The following is a 19,644-nucleotide window of genomic DNA, read 5'->3' on the forward strand; positions in this document are numbered from 1 at the left end:
TTCCTTAGTCGGGCAGAAATCTGTGCAAATGCTTCTATATTTTGTTAATTAATTAATCTATAAATGCGTTCAGGCACTTCTGCTCAGTATTTGATATCCCTACGTGTCCTTGCCTAGGTTGTTGAGTTGATTTGTTGCCTAAGTTGTGTTCTGATTGTGACAGTGGTAACTGGATGACTATGAAAGTTATACATTTTTTTAGTGGGTCAACAAAACTGAGGCCATTAGCACAAAGAGTGACCATATTGCATGATATGGGGCAACTTGATGATGAACTTAAAAATTCTCCTGAGATCTCTTTTTTTCCTAGGATCCAATATGTTTTATTTTAAGTTATTTATCTTCATAAGTATGTTTTCTACTCATCACTCAACATGCTGGTGACTTCCCAGTGGAGGTGTGCCTAAACTTTTACTCATAGTGAATTATTAATGAAGTTTGGTAAGACAATTATTGCGGTTCTCTTCATAATTCCAGTCAGATTAGTAGACTTTTCCAATGAGTTTCATGAAAAAAATACTTATATCTCAGTGGGTTGACTTGAGAGTAATATTAAGTATTGAATGTGTTGTTTTTCCAGTTAAGTTGTGGACACAGTAATATTTTCACTAGTCTAAGAATGTTTGTGAAGTACAGCAGAGCTCCAATTATCTGTGATAAATAAAAATGGATGATTGAGAAATAACTAATGTCTGTTGATAATTTCGCTGGTAGTTAAGGCATTTGTTTCCATGCTATGCTTTCCCTATTCTTGTGTTCATTCATCTGCAATACTAATTTTTCTAAGAGGTGGCATAGAAAAGGGAGGTAAGGATGTGATTATCAGGGAGGTATGGAAAAAGAAATAACTGATGGATAATCTGACAAATAGTTAATTTAAAAATAGACAGTTGAAGCTCTGCTCTACTCAAAATTTCTCACTAGAACTTTTGGAAGGCATGGTAATCACCACTGATCCCTCTTGTCCTCCTTGCAGAGATGTCAATATTCAGCGTGGAGAACATTGCACTCAACCCGGAAGGCGGTAGGCCTCAGATGAAGGCAGCGACCTGACCAGAGGATGACTCATAAAACTGCACCAAGTCATCTCTCTGTCTCTCTTGCTCTAATCTTTTCCCTCCCTTCTCATGTGTGAATGTGCGAATGAATGTCCGAATGGCTTTTAACTCGTGACAGACGCACGGAGGAAGTGGCCCCAAAGGATGATGCACTGTTGCTACTGATTGTGCGCGTGTCCGTTTTTCCCCAACCCCTCCTCTTCCTCTCTCTCCTTCAGAAACACCAATTTAGAGTACATATTTTATTTCGTGTCTCAGGACTGAGGGGCAAGCAAACGTGTGCGCTCCGGTTATTGGAATGCAGGGTGAATTCATTGAAAAAAAGTTTATGGTGTGATGATTTCACATCGGTTTGGTGTTTGTGTGTTTTGGAGATGGGAAAAAAATAAGGATATGAAAAAAAATGTTAAGAAGGAGAAAAAGGGAGGAAAGAATTTTCTGTTGTGAGAGTATTGTCGCCTTGTTGGCATTTTTAAACGTTGATTCTTATTCACGGAAATTCATTCCCAAACTGGCCTTAATTGTGGCATTTTTCCTAGTATTATTGAAATGTTCCATTAACCATTGGTGAATCATTTGACTGAGGCGATAGTCCGTTATTTATAAAAAATGTGTCGATTTGGCCTAGGGAGGCACAAAAGAAATATTGAAGTAGAAATTTTATTGGAAGAAATAAGCTCTAGGCCAGGAAAATCTAATTATGTATATTGTCAAACTTAAAAAGTGATATTTGACAGAGGCTCTTGGATGTTGTTTTTCAATGGAAGTGCGTATTTGACTCATTCAAGAAAGAGTGTTTATGTGGTAGGTTCTAAGTGGGTAGTGTATTCGGTGCTACTCGATTATATTTAATGAAAGTGAAATTTGATATGGTAAAAAGCTGAGACACTTAAAAAGTGTTGAGTTTGTGTCACACAAGTATACACACTGCCTGATGATAAAGAAAGAAAATAGTTTCAATGAAAGTGGTTTCTGAAACGGTTTTTAAACTAACTCAACTCACCCAATGTTAAATGAGAAATTTTTAGGCTTCAGATGAAGGAATCAGCTTTTAGCAGATATTTCTTGTTGCCTTTTTTGGTGAAATGGTCTGCACTGATTCAGTCCTATATAATGCTGCTCAAATCACCTTATCTTGAAATTATTGTTAATCATTCCCTCTTGAAGAGAAGAAATTGTCTTTTTTATTTTGATTTTTATTCTTTGGCATTTATTTACTTCGGGAAAGCTTAATGAGCTCTGTTTGGTGTATCCTCTTTCTTATTTTCTTTTCCTTGGTTAGCTCATCAAACCTCGGCAATTTCAAGAGGTTTTGGATGCAAGCATTGTATGAATGACAACCTCTTTTGCGAGAACGGTGAGGATTGCAGATTGGAGTGAGTTATCATGTGCCTTCACGGCAAAATGTGCCTAGTCTTCATAATCTGTCTCCCATCCTGTTTACTTGATCCCAGACATCCCCATACTGCTCACCCATTCACCAATTTTATATCTTAGGACCTGCATGCTGCTTGCTCTTCTGCATCAAGTACAGTTTTCAGATGGACTATCATTAGTGTACATCTATATTAAAATACATCTCCACATTTTTATATGGTATCCCAATTAATTTTCGTTATTTTCAAATATTTTGTCGTTGCAGTATGCTTCCATGGTGCATAACTGAATAAATGAAGAAAGAATTAGTTCTTCTGCTTGGAATATTCAGGAAGTCCAATTCGTATACCAAGATAAATGTATCGCTGCATTTCTGTCTTGACTTACTCCATTTGTGAAGATGTTAATTACTCATTGCGCGGCAGATCTCTTTGAGATGATTTCGGTTGTGTGCTCAGTCAAACCTAGCATTACATTAGAGATATATGGCAATGTGCCCCCCTTATTGCCCATTCGTCATATTTCTTTTGATATTTGTAATTATCACTGCAGAAAGTATCAATAATAAAGATATCAATTGCTATTTAAATGAAATATTTTTAGTTAGTACAGATTTTCACGCAAAGTATATCTCAGGTCACGGGTGTACATATCAATATTGTGAAGAAAGCTCACAAAAGGGAGTGATCACAACGAGAATGAAAATTAAACAGCAAAAGCTTAGTTTCATTAGAATTTTAAAAAATATGTATATATTCTAAAGTAATAAAATTGTAATTCATTTGAACTTGAGAATTAAAACTATTGCTGTAATTGTTATTGTCAGTTCAAAAGCTCTTTCAGAATTGTACCAATCATCTGAATAATTTGACATCACGTTAGTATAATTAGGTAATTTTCGCTTCTCTATACATATGTGGATGGAATAATGGAACCTTATGCTCTTTAAGTTTGAGGTGATCATATCTGATGCAGAAATTTCACCGTGAGCATCCAACATGCAGGTCCTCCTATCCAACCCAACCATTGCCCATCCTTTTGCACCAGCCTTTTTTTTATGATCCATAATGTCATTGCTGCTATCCTATCAGTGTATCTCAAACTAAGGGGAAAACTATCATAGTTGCGTACATGAAATAACAAAGTTGCCTTAGAGGGGTTTGTTCCCAGATCCTGCTGATTCATCACATGTTCTGTACATTGCTGCAAGCAAAGCCTGTTCTTCAGTGTTCGTAAAAGAAAAATGAAAAGGAGCATAATAAGAAAAAGGATCGTAGCTCTTCCAACATAAGCAATCATATTAAAAAGATGTGATTTTTTTACCGTGTGGCAATTGGTCTTTAAGTACATTCCTATCTTCCTCTTCTACGTGAAAAATTATGGAAAGTCTAGGGGGAATTTTTTATAGCTTATGAACGTTTTTATGGCTGTTTTCTTATGTTATCTTGTTCAATTACATACTTTATTTGGCTCTGCCTGCTATCTTCTTTTAATAACTCAAAGCAAACTTGCTCAAATGAAATATTTTCAATGGTATGTAAAAGGAAAGTGAAATAGTAGTTGTTATTTAATTTTTGTTGACTGAATTGAGCTTTAGGAATTAATAAATGGATAAGAGACAAACTAAAGAGTATGTTGGAAAGTTTTTGTTTGTGACCATTAGTTGCTATAATGCTTAGAAATTTATAGAATTTTAATGTGATGGAAGATAAAATAACAAAGCATTACTAAATAGTTATTTTTACTGGTTCCATGTGTTATTTTTGTTTTATGGTGGTAATCATGTCATGGAACTATCTCTTAACCTACTTCCAGTCTTCCTTAACATTTATCACAATTGATGATTTTTTTTACTGAATCCAAGTCTATTTTTGGTTCATGAAATTGTGAAAGACTCTTTATTTTTAAAAGATAAATTTCATGCTACATATTTTTGTTCAGTTGTACTATGTTTTTGACATGTTGATTATATAGGATGTGGCAAATACTTTTAGCCATTCCAGGATATCAGTAAAGTATCAAAATTAAGGGAGAAAATTTTGCACAATTGTTGAATTCTTTTGGCTGATATCTGCAACAAGCACAACAAAAGGCTTAAATTCTCACTAAATTTCTTTGGAAGTCTTATGTATATTATGCATGAATTGTTCTGCCATTGACTTTAAAAATCAGTAGATATTATTCTAAAGGATAGAAGTCTAGTTTTAAATCTTGTCCAAATGGCTAATAACTTATGTTACACCCTGTATACTTTCAAAAAGGCTTAATAGTGTTTCACATTTAAATTTGTCTTCTATTCCCTGCACTTAATGAACATAGTCTTTGCACTAGATTTTTATCTTTGGTTCGCATTTCATAGCTGAACATTATAGAAATCTGCATATTGTGAGACTTTTTAGCAGCTCATTTGGGATCAAATGTTTAAATAACTAAATTTACTAAAGCTTAATTTCAGTTTTATTGTAAATTATGCTTAAATTAATATCTATTGTAATATTGTTTTATTTTATTGTATCAGCATTATTAATAAATGCTCTAAAACAAATTCTTTATCTTTTAATACTCCATATCTTGTATGATGTTAGGCACGATGTGGTGGAAGTTCGTAATATTGTTGAAATGACACATTGCAATATTTCCACTAATAGATTTATTTTACACTACGCGTTTCGTCGTTACAGCGTCATTTTCAAGTGTGAAAAAAGTCTTAAAGATTTTCCTTATATATCATGGTGCTTGAAGGGAGGGGGGGGAGTAAGATGGAGAATGGGGTTTGGGTGACGAGAAGTGAGCATATTGAGGGCTGTGGGGGGGGGGGGGGGGGGGGGGGGGGGGGGGGGGTTGGAGGGTCGTTTTTAGGGTCTCGAACTGAAGGAGGGTGAGGGGGAAGGAAAGAAGGGTTCTAGGATGGGTGAGGGTACCCCGCACTCATTCACTGTCTTCTTTTTCTCTTCTGTCAAAGATTCTGTACTTTACTACTACTAGTAGATACTTTCTGTAAAATAAATCTATAAGTTGAAATATTGCAATGTGTCATTTCAACAATTTTAATACTCCCTTTGCGTTGAAGATATTCTTGATATTGGACTGAACCAATTTGGAAATTAGGCATTTACATGTCACAGATAAAACACAGATATTGGTTGGTATTGGATTATTCTAATTGAGGGTTAAACCTATGTTCCTTCTGATGGTTTGACCAGCTGATGTGTTGGCTTTCACATTTAAATAATATAAATATTATGCTAAGGTTGCACTTAGTGTACGAATCAGCTTCCTCCCGTAGTTGCAATAATTATGTATGTTTTACAGTTTGTATAGAATGATATAACATTACAAACTATTTTGATTTAAATGAAATTTTGGTACAAATTCTTTTATATTTGAAAGAGGAAACTCATTATCATCATCTTATAGTTCTAGTTAAAGTGTTAAGTAATTGTTGTAGCTCATGGCTTTCCAAGACAGCAATGTATTTCAGCAGATAGTCATTGCCTGATGAAACCAGCTGAAGGTTTCAGGAAAGGTCATAGATAGAGGTCTGTGAAATTCGGGAGACGCGATATTGCGAAATAACCAGGCGCCGACTTACAAAAAATATTGGGGGGGCCCAAACCGGGGATCTTGCCTTGGGAAATTTTATAAGTGGTGAGTTTTAAGTTTTTTAAGCATTTAAGAAGAGTCATATGATCAACATTAGAACCCCGATAACTCAAATCTCGATATCTAAACACTCCGGGGAAAATCGACAAGCCTGACACATTTTTTCCTCACACCCATAATGAATTTTTGAGGGGGCTCGGGCCCCCTCAGGCCCCATGGAGTCGGCGCCACTGGAAATAACGCGAAATCGGTAAGTAGAAACGAAATTTTGCATTTTTTGCAATTTTAGATTAATTAGCGAAAAAATCACATATAATGAGTCATAATCTACTAAAGCCTAAGCCTTAATTGTTTAATGCTGCCGACATTTATTTGCTATATCTCATTAGTTCCAAGGTCAATTGGCTTGTTTAGTCTCGCGCATAACGCATCCGCATAATATCACAGAATTTGCCATTAAATTTATCACAGCCTCTCTCTTCGATTCCCATGTACCAATCCTGAAAGATTTAGCTTTATCACTTGAAGAATTAGATATTATGAATTAAAAATGTGCTGAAAGAAATTTAACGTGGCCGCGGAAGAGATGAAATACAAGCTGACGCACCCGGCACGCGTCAATGCTGAGCAGTAATTCCGGTGACTCACCGCGATGCATTAGACAGAGTTATTGGATAACTTGTTGCAGGAAAACCTTGAGTGTGGGTCTAATGTAACAATTTAGTTGACTTAAACAAGGCCACTGGCTGGGACCGGGCCGCCGTTCACGGCACGGCCCACAGCATGGCAGAGAGTCGTCTCGTCTCAAAGCGGCCTAAATTTCATGGTGTCGTGATGTGAACGGCGGCCAGCGAAAATTTGTTTCTTCAGAAAGCGGCCTCAACATAGCACTGCCTCTATTTCACGCCGTATATGGCGAACCGCTGGGCCGGATTAAAATGGGCGCCGTGGTGACCACGGCGCCCATCAAAGGGACCGTGCTGTCAACTGTGCAATTCCATTCGTTTAAAGACATCTATAGACACGCATGGTTTTTTGAAAGCATGAAGGGCTAGCAGTTGGGGGAAGGGAAGGAAGGAACAGAAAGGATAGGAGGAGAGGGGGTTCTCCTTATTAGCGGACGGATCGTCAGATATTTGGCTCTCCACTGAGCTTCAATGCAAAAAAAATCATTTCGACATTGGCCAAATCTAATATCTAATTTTTCAGGTGAGAAAGTGTCTCATTCTAGATGTTTCAGGATCGATAAATGGGAAATAATTTTTCAAGTTTCTTTGAATCCGATTATGTTTAGTTATGTGTGCTTCTTTCACTGCCTTTCCTGACCGATTGGCGACAGCTGTAATCAAAACTAAGCGATTTTGTTGTATCTAGCTGCTGCCCTACCTTCCCTCAATACCTGGGTGAGGGGCTTCGAAAGGGAACCCACAACATGAAACATTTCAGCCAATTTGTAAGTTATAAAGTACTATGGTTATACCATAGCAACCCAGCACTCAGTTTGAAAACACCATCTTGAGTGGTTGTGTTTTGCGGTTGGGCTGTTTTTTGTTGGATTCCAGCTTTAAATAGGTATATCGAATGAAGGAAAGAAATTTTAAAATCTCAAAAGCTAGTGATAGTGTTCACACCGGGGCAAGTGAATTCAGCTCAGAAGGATTTTATGTGAAAGAAAGTATGTGATTATTAAAGGATAAGTATTCATGAAATGTGTACCATGAAATAATAAAACACCGGTAAAAGTGGGAAAATTGTAGCATTATAATAACACCGCCAAGATTTTCTTTAACACCGAAATCACATGGTTTTGAAATGAGTTTTAGCAAAAAATAAAACCACTTTCACGGACCTCTAGTCATAGAAAATAACTTTAACAGTGTAAGGGAGAAAAAGGGAGAAATTTTAAGATCATACTGTATGTGTGGTCCGTGGAGTAACTAGGAATATGCTTTGGGGGGATTGGAGGGGCTGAGAAACTCTTGCCCTACTGAACACCCATCAAACAAAAATGTTGTGGGAGCTGGTATTTCTTTGCAATGAGCTCTAAAAATGACGTTACATAGATATTCAAGTTGTACAATCCATGATATTAAAAAATTGTTATTCCAAATAGTTTCAATAGGTATCATATGTACTGTATAGAATTGAAGAGTACAAATGTTTTTTTTGTTTGTCTGGGATTAACCAAAAACCAGTGGCATAGCCAGGGAGGATCCGGGGTATCCACCCCCTCACACCCCCAAATTATGAAAAAACAATAATTTTCCTTCATAGAAGAAAATAAAATATTGAAAAATTATGAATTTTGAAAATATTTCTTTAACAAATGAAGTTATTTCGATTATGAAATGTGTTAAAATTAGTTTAAAAATCATTCCCTAGTACATACCCTGTTTTTTTTTAATTTTCTACCATTTTTCATAAATTTTCTCCCCCTCCTTCCGGAAAGAAATTCCTGGCTATGCCACTGCCAATAACCATAATAAGCACTCCCATTATCGACTCATTAGATGTTGTGAAGATATCTAAGAGATGTCATAATATGGACCTCCATGTCTATTGTTGGACATCCCTGCAACATCGTTTGGCAGGTGCTTTGTATATTTGACAGATATCTATACAAAGTTAATTGAATGAACATGGATGTCATATGCTAATGTCAACAATGTTGTCTGGATGTTGTTGGGATATTGACTGCAGCTTGGCTTACCAAGTAGTTCCTTACCATTTCCATGTAAGCAAAATGTTCCATATTATCCAATTTCATGTATGAAATTTATTTTGATAAGGACGGGGGTGTTAGTTGTGATTATAATTTCTTTGACACTTGCATCATGTCAAGCAATTTTTACACCATGAAAAGAAGTTCATCATGCATAAATGAGTGTAAAATTTTCATTTTATTTTAATTATAAAATTCAAAATGTTATCTTAAACATTTTTTGTACTCTTCTGTGCTGTAGCCAAAAATCTTTAAATCCTTTTCGTAAATTTTTGTCAAGCCTTGTAATTGTTCATTCGTTAGCTGAGAGAAGTAATAGCAAGGACATGATGGCCCTATGTTACTAATCTGTAGGTGATGTAATTTAGTTGTTACTGATTGGTTAAATTTTATTGCTTTCTCTGTCTTTTCAGTGGTGGGGTAAAAGTAAGTCATATTCCCTCCTTTTCTCAATAGTAAATCTATAGAAATGGGTTCTGAATTTGCTTTTTGTTTCTTTGGCGACATTTTATCGTTGTTTTCATTTTCTGGCGTCCATGTACTTGGTTCATTTATCGTGCCTTCTGTCCCTTTCATGTTTTGTGTTTTCAGTCCTAGTTCCTCCATCATGTAGTTCTTGTCATCTTCAATAGTTTCCAGTTTAATGATTATGTTGAAGGGAATACTGCAAACACTGCAGTGTTGATAATATGGAACCCAGTGTACATCAAAAGCTGCTTTTCTAGATTGATTTGAATGGGTTTCCTGAAAATAAAAGTCACGCATATAAACAGGAAACAAACAATGCAATTTAACTAGTAGAAATGAAAAATTGACAAGGGAATGCATGTCACCAATCGATAATAAATTAGTTGTTGTAGAGGTGAGAACTTGACGAAGATTCATCTTAAATAGAAAGCAAATTACCAGATATTATTTGAAAACCAATGCAAAGAACTCTTAGAAATAACTCTGCATCAGAATGGAAGAGGCCAAGACTTACATTATATGAGGAGAACAAAGGCTTGAAGAGGAGAAATAATTTTGTTACCTGGTGAGATGAATAACCAGTGGTAGATAAAGCAACTAAGTACATTGATTGTTTTCAGAATAATAACCCAGGCAAAAAGGGTATTCCGCTACGAAAGGATATTTTCTCAACTGTGAATGAACGGGTACAAGTGAGGAAAAAATTCATCAGAACTGACATATGGAGCATATTTGTCATTAATAATGTCTCACTGCCACTATTAAATATGCTATTGGGATATTATCGCATTAATTGTTTCCTTACTTCTACCCTTGTATTTCCATTTGTGTGATGATCATTTTGTCATAGGATGCTCCCTTTGCCTGGGCTATTCATTCTACCGAATACATAATTCCCTCTCGCTCTGTTCGTAGTTGTTTACTCAGCTTACCAAGTAACAGAACTCTTTCGCCTCCTCTTATTTGATGGTCATCATTTTTTCTGTGACAACTGTCCAAAATATTTTCAGACGAAACAAGTGTTGTGAGCAAACAACTCATCAAGCTAACGTCTTAAATGCTCATTTTGATTTCTAGTGTTACATATGCTAACATTTAAGACAAAAATCACTGAATAGATTTCTCGAGTAGACAATAGACCTAATTAAACAGGTTAATTAAACACATGCATTCACCGTCAATAGTATTATGTTATTTTGAAATTATAGTATCCATCAGTTTTAAGAAATTACACTTACAGAGCTTACATTGCCTGATACAAGAAGGTACTGCACAAATTCCTCAAATGTTGGTACAATAGCCAATTTTCTGCTATTTTTACGTATGATGGATGATGAGTGGAACCTATATAGAGAAAGGAATGAAATCAGTCTAGGAGGAGGGAATCTTTAGATGATTAATGAGTTCCGCCTTTTAAATTTAGTCCTAAAACCTGGCTATGCCACTGAGTGGCCTATTGGATTGAATTGATTGATCTAATGAATTGACTATGCAGTTGATTTACCTGTTATTCATTATTTAATAAATCTTTCTAAATTTTTATGTTATAAATATTTGAAGGTCATTTTAATAACATTGCTTTTCCCAAATTCCATTCCACATTCAGTACAGATAATGTAAGAGCAGTTGTTGGGCCGGTACGGCGTACCCCCTAAAATCCAAACTCGTTATAAGTGTACCAGTTAAAATACCTTTGCGACCAGATGTATAATACAAGTTCAGCTGTTGGAATTTTTGGTGAGTACCACTTTTTTTAATTAATTATTAAGTTTAATTATTAGTAAATTTTTTTTCCAACTTCAGCACTGGGTAAGAGTGAGCCATAGCTTCATCCCTCTAAGAGGTAGATTACTCATCATGTGATTCAAATGGATGAGATACAACTTTGATTGCATTATCTTTGGTAGTGCTGGATTATCAACTTTAGGAGCATGAGCAGCATGAGTTAGAACCAGGGCTTACCAGAGATGAGGGGTTGCAAACCTGCGGTGGCCCCTGTGCAGTACCAAAAGCCCCATCGTCAACTCCCAACCGTGCCTTATTGATTATGCAGCTATGGGCATTCGTGATCTGAACTGTCCTTGATTCAGTAGTTAAACACAGATTTACTTTATCTGTCATTGTTTCTAGGATTTTAAGCAATTTGATTCTTTCAGCTCAACCTTAATCCTGTTGGAATAGCGGCATAACTGCCGCAAATCGACAAGGGTGGCAAAAAACCTTGAAATAATGGAGGACTCACTAGATCGACTCAGGGTAAATTTGAGGGCTAATGTAGTGGATATGGTTTATAAAGAGCCAAACAGCCAAAGCGTCTGTTCACTGAAATGAACTGGTTGGAAAATGAGCTGTTCTCTAATAGTCTAAATTGTTTTAAACTGTTCAATGTTCATGCCTGTATTGCACTCATCTTGTATAATCAGGCCAGTAGGTATGCTCACCAAGAAGTAATTTAAACTGCAGCTTAATCACTAGCTTACTGCAGCAAGGGCGTTGTGATTACAAGATATGGTGGTTACGATGCAGAACATCCAAGGCTGCCGAAGCTGTGACAGAGACTGCCAAGCCCCTCTGTAGTTTTCTTTCCCATGCCCCTCCATCTTGCCTCAAGTCAGCACGCCCAGACAAAAACGAACAGTTAAAACTGCTGAACGGTTCGTCTCGGTATTCATTTTCATCTGACCATTTTTTTTCATCTAAGTGTTCGTTTCACCCGGGTGTTCATTTTCATCTGGACATTTATTTGGTCCAGGTGTTCATGTTCCTTTTACCGTTCATATTCGTCTTGCTGTTTGCATTCTTATAGGTGTTCATTTGAAAAAACTTTGCTCTAGGTTCACTTTAAGATAGAAAATATTTTTAGCATTTTCTTTCTTAATGTGAATATTAAATATTTTTAATATTTTAGTGAGAAGTATGCATATATCTTGTAAAAATAAATAGCAAGTCGGATGGGGAAAAAAGTTGTAACAATAAACAGAGAACTGTAACTTGAATAAAGTTCTTGATATCAATTTGAGAAAAAGTTTGTTTTACTTCTTGGAGAGAATAAAATTAGGGCCAAAATTATGTTTCAACTAAAAATTAGTCAGATATGACACCACTAAGCACCATTATTCCATATTCTGGTACTTTATAGATACAATCAGACTAACGTAAAACGTAAAGATCAACCTTCATAAATCGGTCGTAAGAAAATTATATTATGCTTCAGGAAATAATGACTAATGAAGTTTCGTCATTTAATTTTTTATAGAAGCATGAAAACACAACATCATGGAACTTATAAAAAAAAAACTGATTTGAATCACATATCCTATTTGGAGAGATAGAATATGGACTTTCAAATTGTCATTACTAAACACAGAAAAACTTCCAGGGGGAGGATTAATTTACTGGTTGCCTTAGTAAAATATAGGAATAGCATCAGCCTCCATCATTTGTTCAAGCAGGGGCTAAATGGGAGAGGTAATAACATGGAAAGTATGTTATGTAGGTATGTACCATAATATGTATATGGCCTGACTTTTCATCAAGAGCAGATTTAAGCTTCTTTTTGCTGAACAGGATGACAATGAAAAATGAACAGTTTAATCCACTTTATAATGTAGTTATAAGTATGTTTTTATTTTTCTCAAATTCTTCCCATAGCATTCTTCATTTTTTGTAATGTTATTTATTGATTCTGCCAATAGTAATCTAATTGTAAGAGAGATATTAAAATACTAAAACTTAATTTCAATCCAGTAAGTGAATTCTCAGGAAAACTCCCACCTTCAGCTTACAAAGGATCCAATAAGTCATTTACATGAAACTTATTTCACATGTGTTGCCATAAAGTTGACTTATAGTTTTCATGCACTATAAAAGATTTTGGTGGTCACTGCTCAGTTCAATTAGCATATGCTTAGGAGTAATTGCTTGAAATAGAATCTTATACCAATCTTATCTATAATCTTATTTCCTCTAAATCAGGGGTTCCCAAACTTTTTTGTACCACGCCCCCCCCCACCCCCCTCTGCTACACATATCAGCTTTCCATTTTGCAATACCCTATTTCCAAGGTGCCGTGCATACCAACTCCTACTTGTACTCGTACAAGTATGTGCCTACTTGATATGGTGAGTAGGTAGATTTTTTTGTTCACTGTTGAATGCGGTAACGCAGAATTGAAAGATTCAATAATTGTACGTATGATGAAAATTAAAACAAGTATTACATGAAAAACGAATATAATTACCTGTAACCTTCTTTGATAAAGTTTACAACTTTATTGAAACTTTACAAAAACAATAATGAAAACTTAGACAGACTTTATTTCAAAGATCTGAGGAAATTATTTTTGTAATTTTTTTATTTATTTCATTTGGGTGTCACGCCCCCCCTGGAATTTCTCCACGCCCCTCCAGGGGAGCGTGCCCCCCAGTTTGGGAACCCCTGCTCTAAATCATGTCTTAAAATGGAAGTCAATCTAATCTTAGTTGATTAAAATATTTTTAAAATTGATGATAACTTACTGGGAGAGGTGAGGCCTTGTCAGTCTTAGTATCCGAGGAACGTAAATTAATGCTTGGGCTGAATACTTTTGTGTAGCGGCCCATATTCTGTCCCTGTATGCTGAGATGAGTCTGAGGAAAGGGTGCCGAACTACGATGAAGCGAACACGGTAGTTGAGTGCAGCAGTCTGTACCTCTTCATCAGACGAAGCTGAGAGACGACTTATCTCACGGTAAATCCGATTTTTCCTCACTTGCAGTCCTCTTAGTCTTGCCATGAATGAAATCCAAGATGTAGATGCCACTTTGTGTATCCAACAATAGAGGATTTGACGGCTGCGATCTATCAGGTAATGCTTTCGATTCAGCTTGAAATCTGACAAATTTACTATCTCCGAGATGCAGGCATCCTGAAGATGAGCTCTCCGCTTCAACTGTTCTTCCTAATGAACATAAAGAGGTTATCCACCCATTAGCTACCTGTATTGAATTTGCCTTTTGCTGATCAGGTCTTTAATTTTCTAAATGTTTTGTTAGAATTTGGCAGCTATATTTTACAATTGTATATTTCATTATCATACAAGCAATGAAGTCTTACATGAATCAAATCTTTTCAGTATTTAATCCTTCAAGTAGGAAGAGCAAACCATTATGAAGCTTGCCTCTATAATGCTCTCTCTCATTTCAAAAATTCTTCAATGTTGGTAAGTGCTCCATTTAAAATGTTCAATCTCCATCAGGGACAGGAGCAGATCTTGGTCATTGTTGTGGTGGGGGGATACGCTATTGAAACTTTCATTAGAGAGCCACCTTAAAGTTTACAATCTTTTCAATTCTTACAGAAATTATGGGTGGGTGGTGTTGTACCGGTATGATCAAGCATGTCATAAATAAATTCAACCGCCATTACGTATCACCAGGTTGGTTTGTTCCAGTAAGCATTGGTTAATTCGTGAAGCATACTGCGGGAAGATTTTCCGATGATAAAGTAAAAGAAAATAACTATTTTCCACCTGTCCGACTGTACCTTGAATATGCAGTGAGCATATGGGATCTGGTGCAGAAAGACTCAATCCATTAACTCAATGAAATAGAAAGGAAGGCTGCGCGGTTCGCCAAAAACTGCTACAGGCATACAGACAGCATTACCCAGATGTTAACGAATTAGGCTGGGAGCCACCCGAGACTCAGAGGCTGTGCGCTAGGCTTAGATTGCTTCAACAATATCCTATTATTTTTTTATTGCCTAAATCGAAAGATTATTACTCCTGGAGTATGCATTTCACACTCTTAGATTTTCAAATGACGATATCTATTTTTTTGCCATTAAACGAAAAGTGAAAATTTTCATGCGCACGAAAACGCGATGGGTAAGTAGGAATGATGGGAAAAGTCCATGTGACGTATTTCTGGTTCCCTCTGCTGCTCTGTGAGGTGACCTTGAGGCGAGGCTTGAGTGCTGATACGATGCAGGCTGCTAGCAGGTAGCAGAGTACCATGCTAGCAGGTAACGCTTGGCTTAAATATGGATTATTACTACCTTATCAAACGAAGGAAACTTTCCGACCTTAGACAATTTTAATAAGTGATTATTACGACATGTTTCCCTGAGCTCTGTGACTCATGCATGCATTGGTAATCTCAGACGATGTAAAACTCCTATCCTCTTGTGTAGAAACTAGGTCCCTGTGATGTCAAGTGGAGTGGAATCGCATGGGCGCCAATCTAGCCTTTTACAAATATGGTTAAAATTGACCATTGCCATTCGTTTAAACTGGGATTTCTAAAACCAAATAATTTGTATACATATTATGAAAACCCTAATGGTGGGTAACGAATAGCAATCAATGCATTTCGTTTTCTTTGATGAAGGAAACTACCCTATTGAGAATAGTTATCTTTAATAGCGACATGGATAACATAATATTTGAGCCCCACTATATTTCTAGGTCCAAAAGAACTGATAAATTAAGAGAGATATTTAGTGGAAGAGATAGATATGGGAATTTGTTTTTCCCCCGAGCTATGAAGGACTTTAATAAATGCTAATTGTAATTTCGCTTTCCTTTTTATGTATCAACAGCTGGTGTCCTAGCACACTCAAGAACCACACCCCTTTTAGGCGGCTTGCGGGGTAGTATGTAGATGTAGGGCAGTGGCGCAACGAGGGGGCGTTTTGGGGGATAAAACCCCACCCTCCAGAGCTAAGAGAAATTGTAAGTTTAATTCATTTTACTTAATTGGATTAATATTACTAATAGAATTATGTAAGGATTAATAAATATCCCTCAGGAATCCATAAAAACTCACCATTTTGAACCATCTATCTTAAAATTCCACAAGTTATTAATCTCTCACCTACCGCTTATCCTGGTGGGTATTCCATACCCCCACACACCCCAGTATTAGTCGCACCTAAACCCCTTCCCCCCCAGAATTAATTCCTAGCTGCGCCCCTGATGTAGGGTAAAGTTTGCTCTCAAACAGTGGCGGATCTAGATTTGGTCTGACGGGGGTTGGGGACAAACTGGGGAGGAGTCTGGGGAATTTCTCCCAGCAGAAGGGGGGTTCAGAAATTTTGGAAATATGGGATATTCTAGGCTCAAATACAGCTTTTTAGTCTAATTCTTTGACAAAAAAGCCATGAATATGCCCTAAGATTAAAATTATGTAGTTTGTAATTCAACTCGTATTACCGGGTAAATTTACCGGAAAATATAACAAAAGATTCTTGTGCAAACTGGTAACCTCCAAAAATTTTAATTTTATTCTGTGTATGTTTCGACCCGCTGGGGAGGGTAGGGGCTATATAGCCTCCTTCCCCCCCAAAAATCCGCTGCTGCTCTCGAATCTTTATATTTCGCGGTAAAATTCGGCGAAATGCCGCTGTTAGTAAAGACAGGGGTCTAATCGCCCACCCAATACCATTTACTTCCCCTCTTTTCTTTGTATTGACGTTGTTGAAGAAAGATTCCACTCACTTGCACCCTCTGACGATCATAGACGGTCTCCTTCGTCGTAGTCTGAATGCATCGACTGTAGTTTGTTCCTTGAGTCACATCGTTCGCGGGACTCTTAATATCCTCGCTCACAGTTACAACATCCTGGGGTTTTGGAACGTCGGAGGCGTTGAAACAATGGTTGCACGCAGCATCTGGAAGAGACGTAGAGTGAAATAATAGATGTGAAAAATGCCGCCCTTCGCGGTCGCCGTGCAGTAAAGTTGTCACCAGCAGCGCAAGCATAACAAGCGTTAACAGAGGTAGGTGTTCGGCTACGAATTTGAGGAACGTCATTATAAACTCCGAACAACCACGTACTCTTGACAGAAGCTTCGAAAGGAAGTCATTTTTGCTGCAAGGTCTCATCGTCTTTGCCTACCAATCAGTGATGGAACTGAAGCAAACGATAATTTCTTCCGTCGGAAGAGTGGGTGTTCGTCAGAAAAGTGATAAGGAAGTCCTTCCGCTTGGACTCCCCTATCTGCAACACGCTGAATTGCGGGTATTGTTACTTTTAAAGTGGCAGTATTACAAGAAGTATTGGCAGCAGTCGCGTATCCGGAAGCCCCTTCGCCCCGCAATATAAGAACACAATTACTTTGCTTCATGAAAGAAAACAAAATATGGAAAAAATCATGAATTTACGAAAGATTTCTTTGAAAAATGAATTTTTTTCCGATTATGAAAAGTGTTAAAATTAGTTCTAAATCCTTCACTTGGTATCCTGTTTTTCAAAAATTCCCCCCTCCCCTGGTTTTGGACTCCCCCCGAACGAAATTCTTAACATACCTAGTAGCTACCCCACTGATTGGCAGTTAGCTTATTTTTTTAAGCCATGCCTACTGCCTGGCCTCGCTATTTTTTGTGGGGATATATTATATTTTTTATTTTTCTTCTTTTCCATTGCTCGTTGATTATTTCATCTCTCATGAAACTTGAGCATGGCGATCCATATTGTACCCAGTATTTGCTTTGTCTTCAACTCCTCATAACTCCGGGTTTAAACTCGAAAATAGCTATTCACAGGGCTGGAACTATGAGTTTTGTCAGAGGGAGCAAAGATTACCTTCCCCCTTACCACTTCCGCCACCACTAAAATATACTAATAAAAGCTATTTTTTGAAGTGCGGTAGCTGAAATTACACACCGCACAGTGGCGTATCCACAGGGGGAAGGGGGTTTTCCGGGTTAGAGCCACATTGAGCCTTTAAAAGAGGCGCATATACTGTAGTTTATATAAATTGTGAGTTTATAATCTTTTTCGTGTGTGTTCTGATACTGCCCATCCTAGGGTTTTTTCTGTTATTTACCTCGCCGAGGAGCATTTCGAAGTGTGTAAATATATATATAAAGTATATATAATACCAGACGTTAAGACCTAAGCAGATAGTGGATATAGAGGTCTTTCAGAGAAAATTGATGAAAATGTTGAATTGCCTCAGAGGAAAACGAAAAATAATCCATTAAGCAGAGAACAAAAGAACGAAAATCAAGAGCTTATGAGTAAGAGAGTGACAGTGGAAAACGTGATTGGATTATTGAAATGATTCAAAATAATCTCAGATCCCCATTTCAAAATCCTGACTACGCTAGTGACATTGTATGTATGCTACTTAGAAGTTTTATTTATGAAAAACACTTTTAATAACACTTATATTAAAAAAACTTGTACATATTAATGCACAAATCAAATTTACATTGAAAAACTTTTATATTAATATACCAAAATACACTATTTTCGCGCCCCTGACCCTACTACCGAGCGCTCAGGCAACTAATTATTAACGCTAATTCTTGTGACAAGTCTTATAAAGAAGAAAGTTATTTGGTATTCAGTGGCAATTTAATATAGTTGATAAAATGTTCAAAAAAATTGAACAACTTTAAAAATAAACTTTTCAAATTTTGCCACCCCCTGAAATCTGCCGCCCGGGTCACGTGCCCCCACCCCCTGCTCCACCCTTGTTCCGAGGCTGGCTATTAGTCTTTCGTATATAACGGGGATACAGGCTTATCATTACCAAGGTATATTTTTTTCTGGTTTTAATTTTAGACTGCGACAAGAACCCGCGATACATTTTTGCCTTTCTTCTCGCGTCAAAATGTATTCCGACCGGTGTTTCGATGGCCGAAACGAAAATGAGTTGGATGAAAATGTAATGCTGACTACATGAAATCACAAAGAAAAAAATAATTGTCGGCAAAATGTTTGTAAAGCCCTATAAAGGCAGCAGTGAATCCTTGCCTTGGATCTCGACGGCCTTACACTCACAATCAGTAAGGGTGGGATTACATTCAAAAGATATTTTTCTCACCGGGATTTGAACTCCAGTTCTCCGCGAAGTGATAAAGTTTATCAGATTCCCAGGTACTGAGGATAGACAGTGTTGCCCACTACCCTTCGTCCACAACCTGCCTAATGACCTTCAGATACTTTTCTTATCGCGCCAGATTCTGAACCAAATGGGGCAGTTTTTTTCATTTATTATAAAATTATTTTTTAGTATCGAAAGATTAATCATTTCCACAACACCCTCAATATTTCTTGATTTTATTTTCAATTCATTCCGCAATAATGCGTGAGCTCATTCCGAACAAAGTTAGTGCAATTGAAAGTGGATAAGCCTTAAGTTGCTTCGGGTATGATATCATTTATGTTTTTTACTCTTTCATTTTTCATTAATTTTATCTGTTTTCATTTAATTTTAATACTTTGGTTTTGTTTAAATGTTTAGAATCTTAATTTTTCTGAAAATATTCACAGTTTCCAAAAATGACTGAATGTCATCGGGAAGCCTAAAATTTAATTATTTATTTAATAATTATTTTCATATTTGAGCTATATAAAGATAATATATAAATTATTTATTTATTTTATTACAAAATTGTGCATAGAATACCTCTACGATAAAATTTCG

General features: G+C 36.7%; 2 protein-coding genes across 3 annotated transcripts in view; one reads left to right on the forward strand and one right to left on the reverse strand.

The window, feature by feature from the left end:
* Positions 1 to 4,680, forward strand: part of LOC124163321 (cyclin-dependent kinase 14) — a 32,472-nt gene extending 27,792 nt beyond the window's left edge. For both annotated transcript variants that reach the window (XM_046540137.1, XM_046540138.1), the window contains exon 11: positions 977 to 4,680. In XM_046540137.1, coding sequence (XP_046396093.1) covers positions 977 to 1,053 — 77 coding nt within the window. In that variant the 3' untranslated portion in view covers positions 1,054 to 4,680. The remainder of the gene's footprint in view (positions 1 to 976) is intronic.
* Positions 4,681 to 8,919: 4,239 nt separating this feature from the next.
* Positions 8,920 to 17,031, reverse strand: LOC124163601 (carbohydrate sulfotransferase 10-like). Its single transcript, XM_046540617.1, has 4 exons — positions 16,706 to 17,031; positions 13,746 to 14,167; positions 10,467 to 10,572; positions 8,920 to 9,504 (listed from the first exon to the last, which is right to left on the reverse strand). The coding sequence occupies exons 1-4, from the start codon at positions 17,018 to 17,020 to the stop codon at positions 8,965 to 8,967; spliced, it is 1,383 nt and encodes a 460-aa protein (XP_046396573.1). The 5' UTR covers positions 17,021 to 17,031; the 3' UTR covers positions 8,920 to 8,964.
* Between the last annotated feature and the right edge of the window lie 2,613 nt (positions 17,032 to 19,644).

The sequence above is a fragment of the Ischnura elegans genome, chromosome 8 (assembly GCF_921293095.1).
Source record: "Ischnura elegans chromosome 8, ioIscEleg1.1, whole genome shotgun sequence".
Taxonomy (NCBI): Eukaryota; Metazoa; Arthropoda; class Insecta; order Odonata; family Coenagrionidae; genus Ischnura; species Ischnura elegans.

Bases quoted from the DNA above. Each gene is read 5' to 3' on its own strand.
- LOC124163601 (XM_046540617.1), bottom strand. From the start codon at position 17,020: ATGACGTTCCTCAAATTCGTAGCCGAACACCTACCTCTGTTAACGCTT. The intron at 10,573-13,745 runs GTAAGTTATCAT...TTCTCTATATAG, and splicing joins ACAAGGCCTCACCTCTCCCA to GTTCCACTCATCATCCATCA. The intron at 9,505-10,466 runs GTAAGTGTAATT...TTTTATTTTCAG, and splicing joins TATCAGGCAATGTAAGCTCT to GAAACCCATTCAAATCAATC.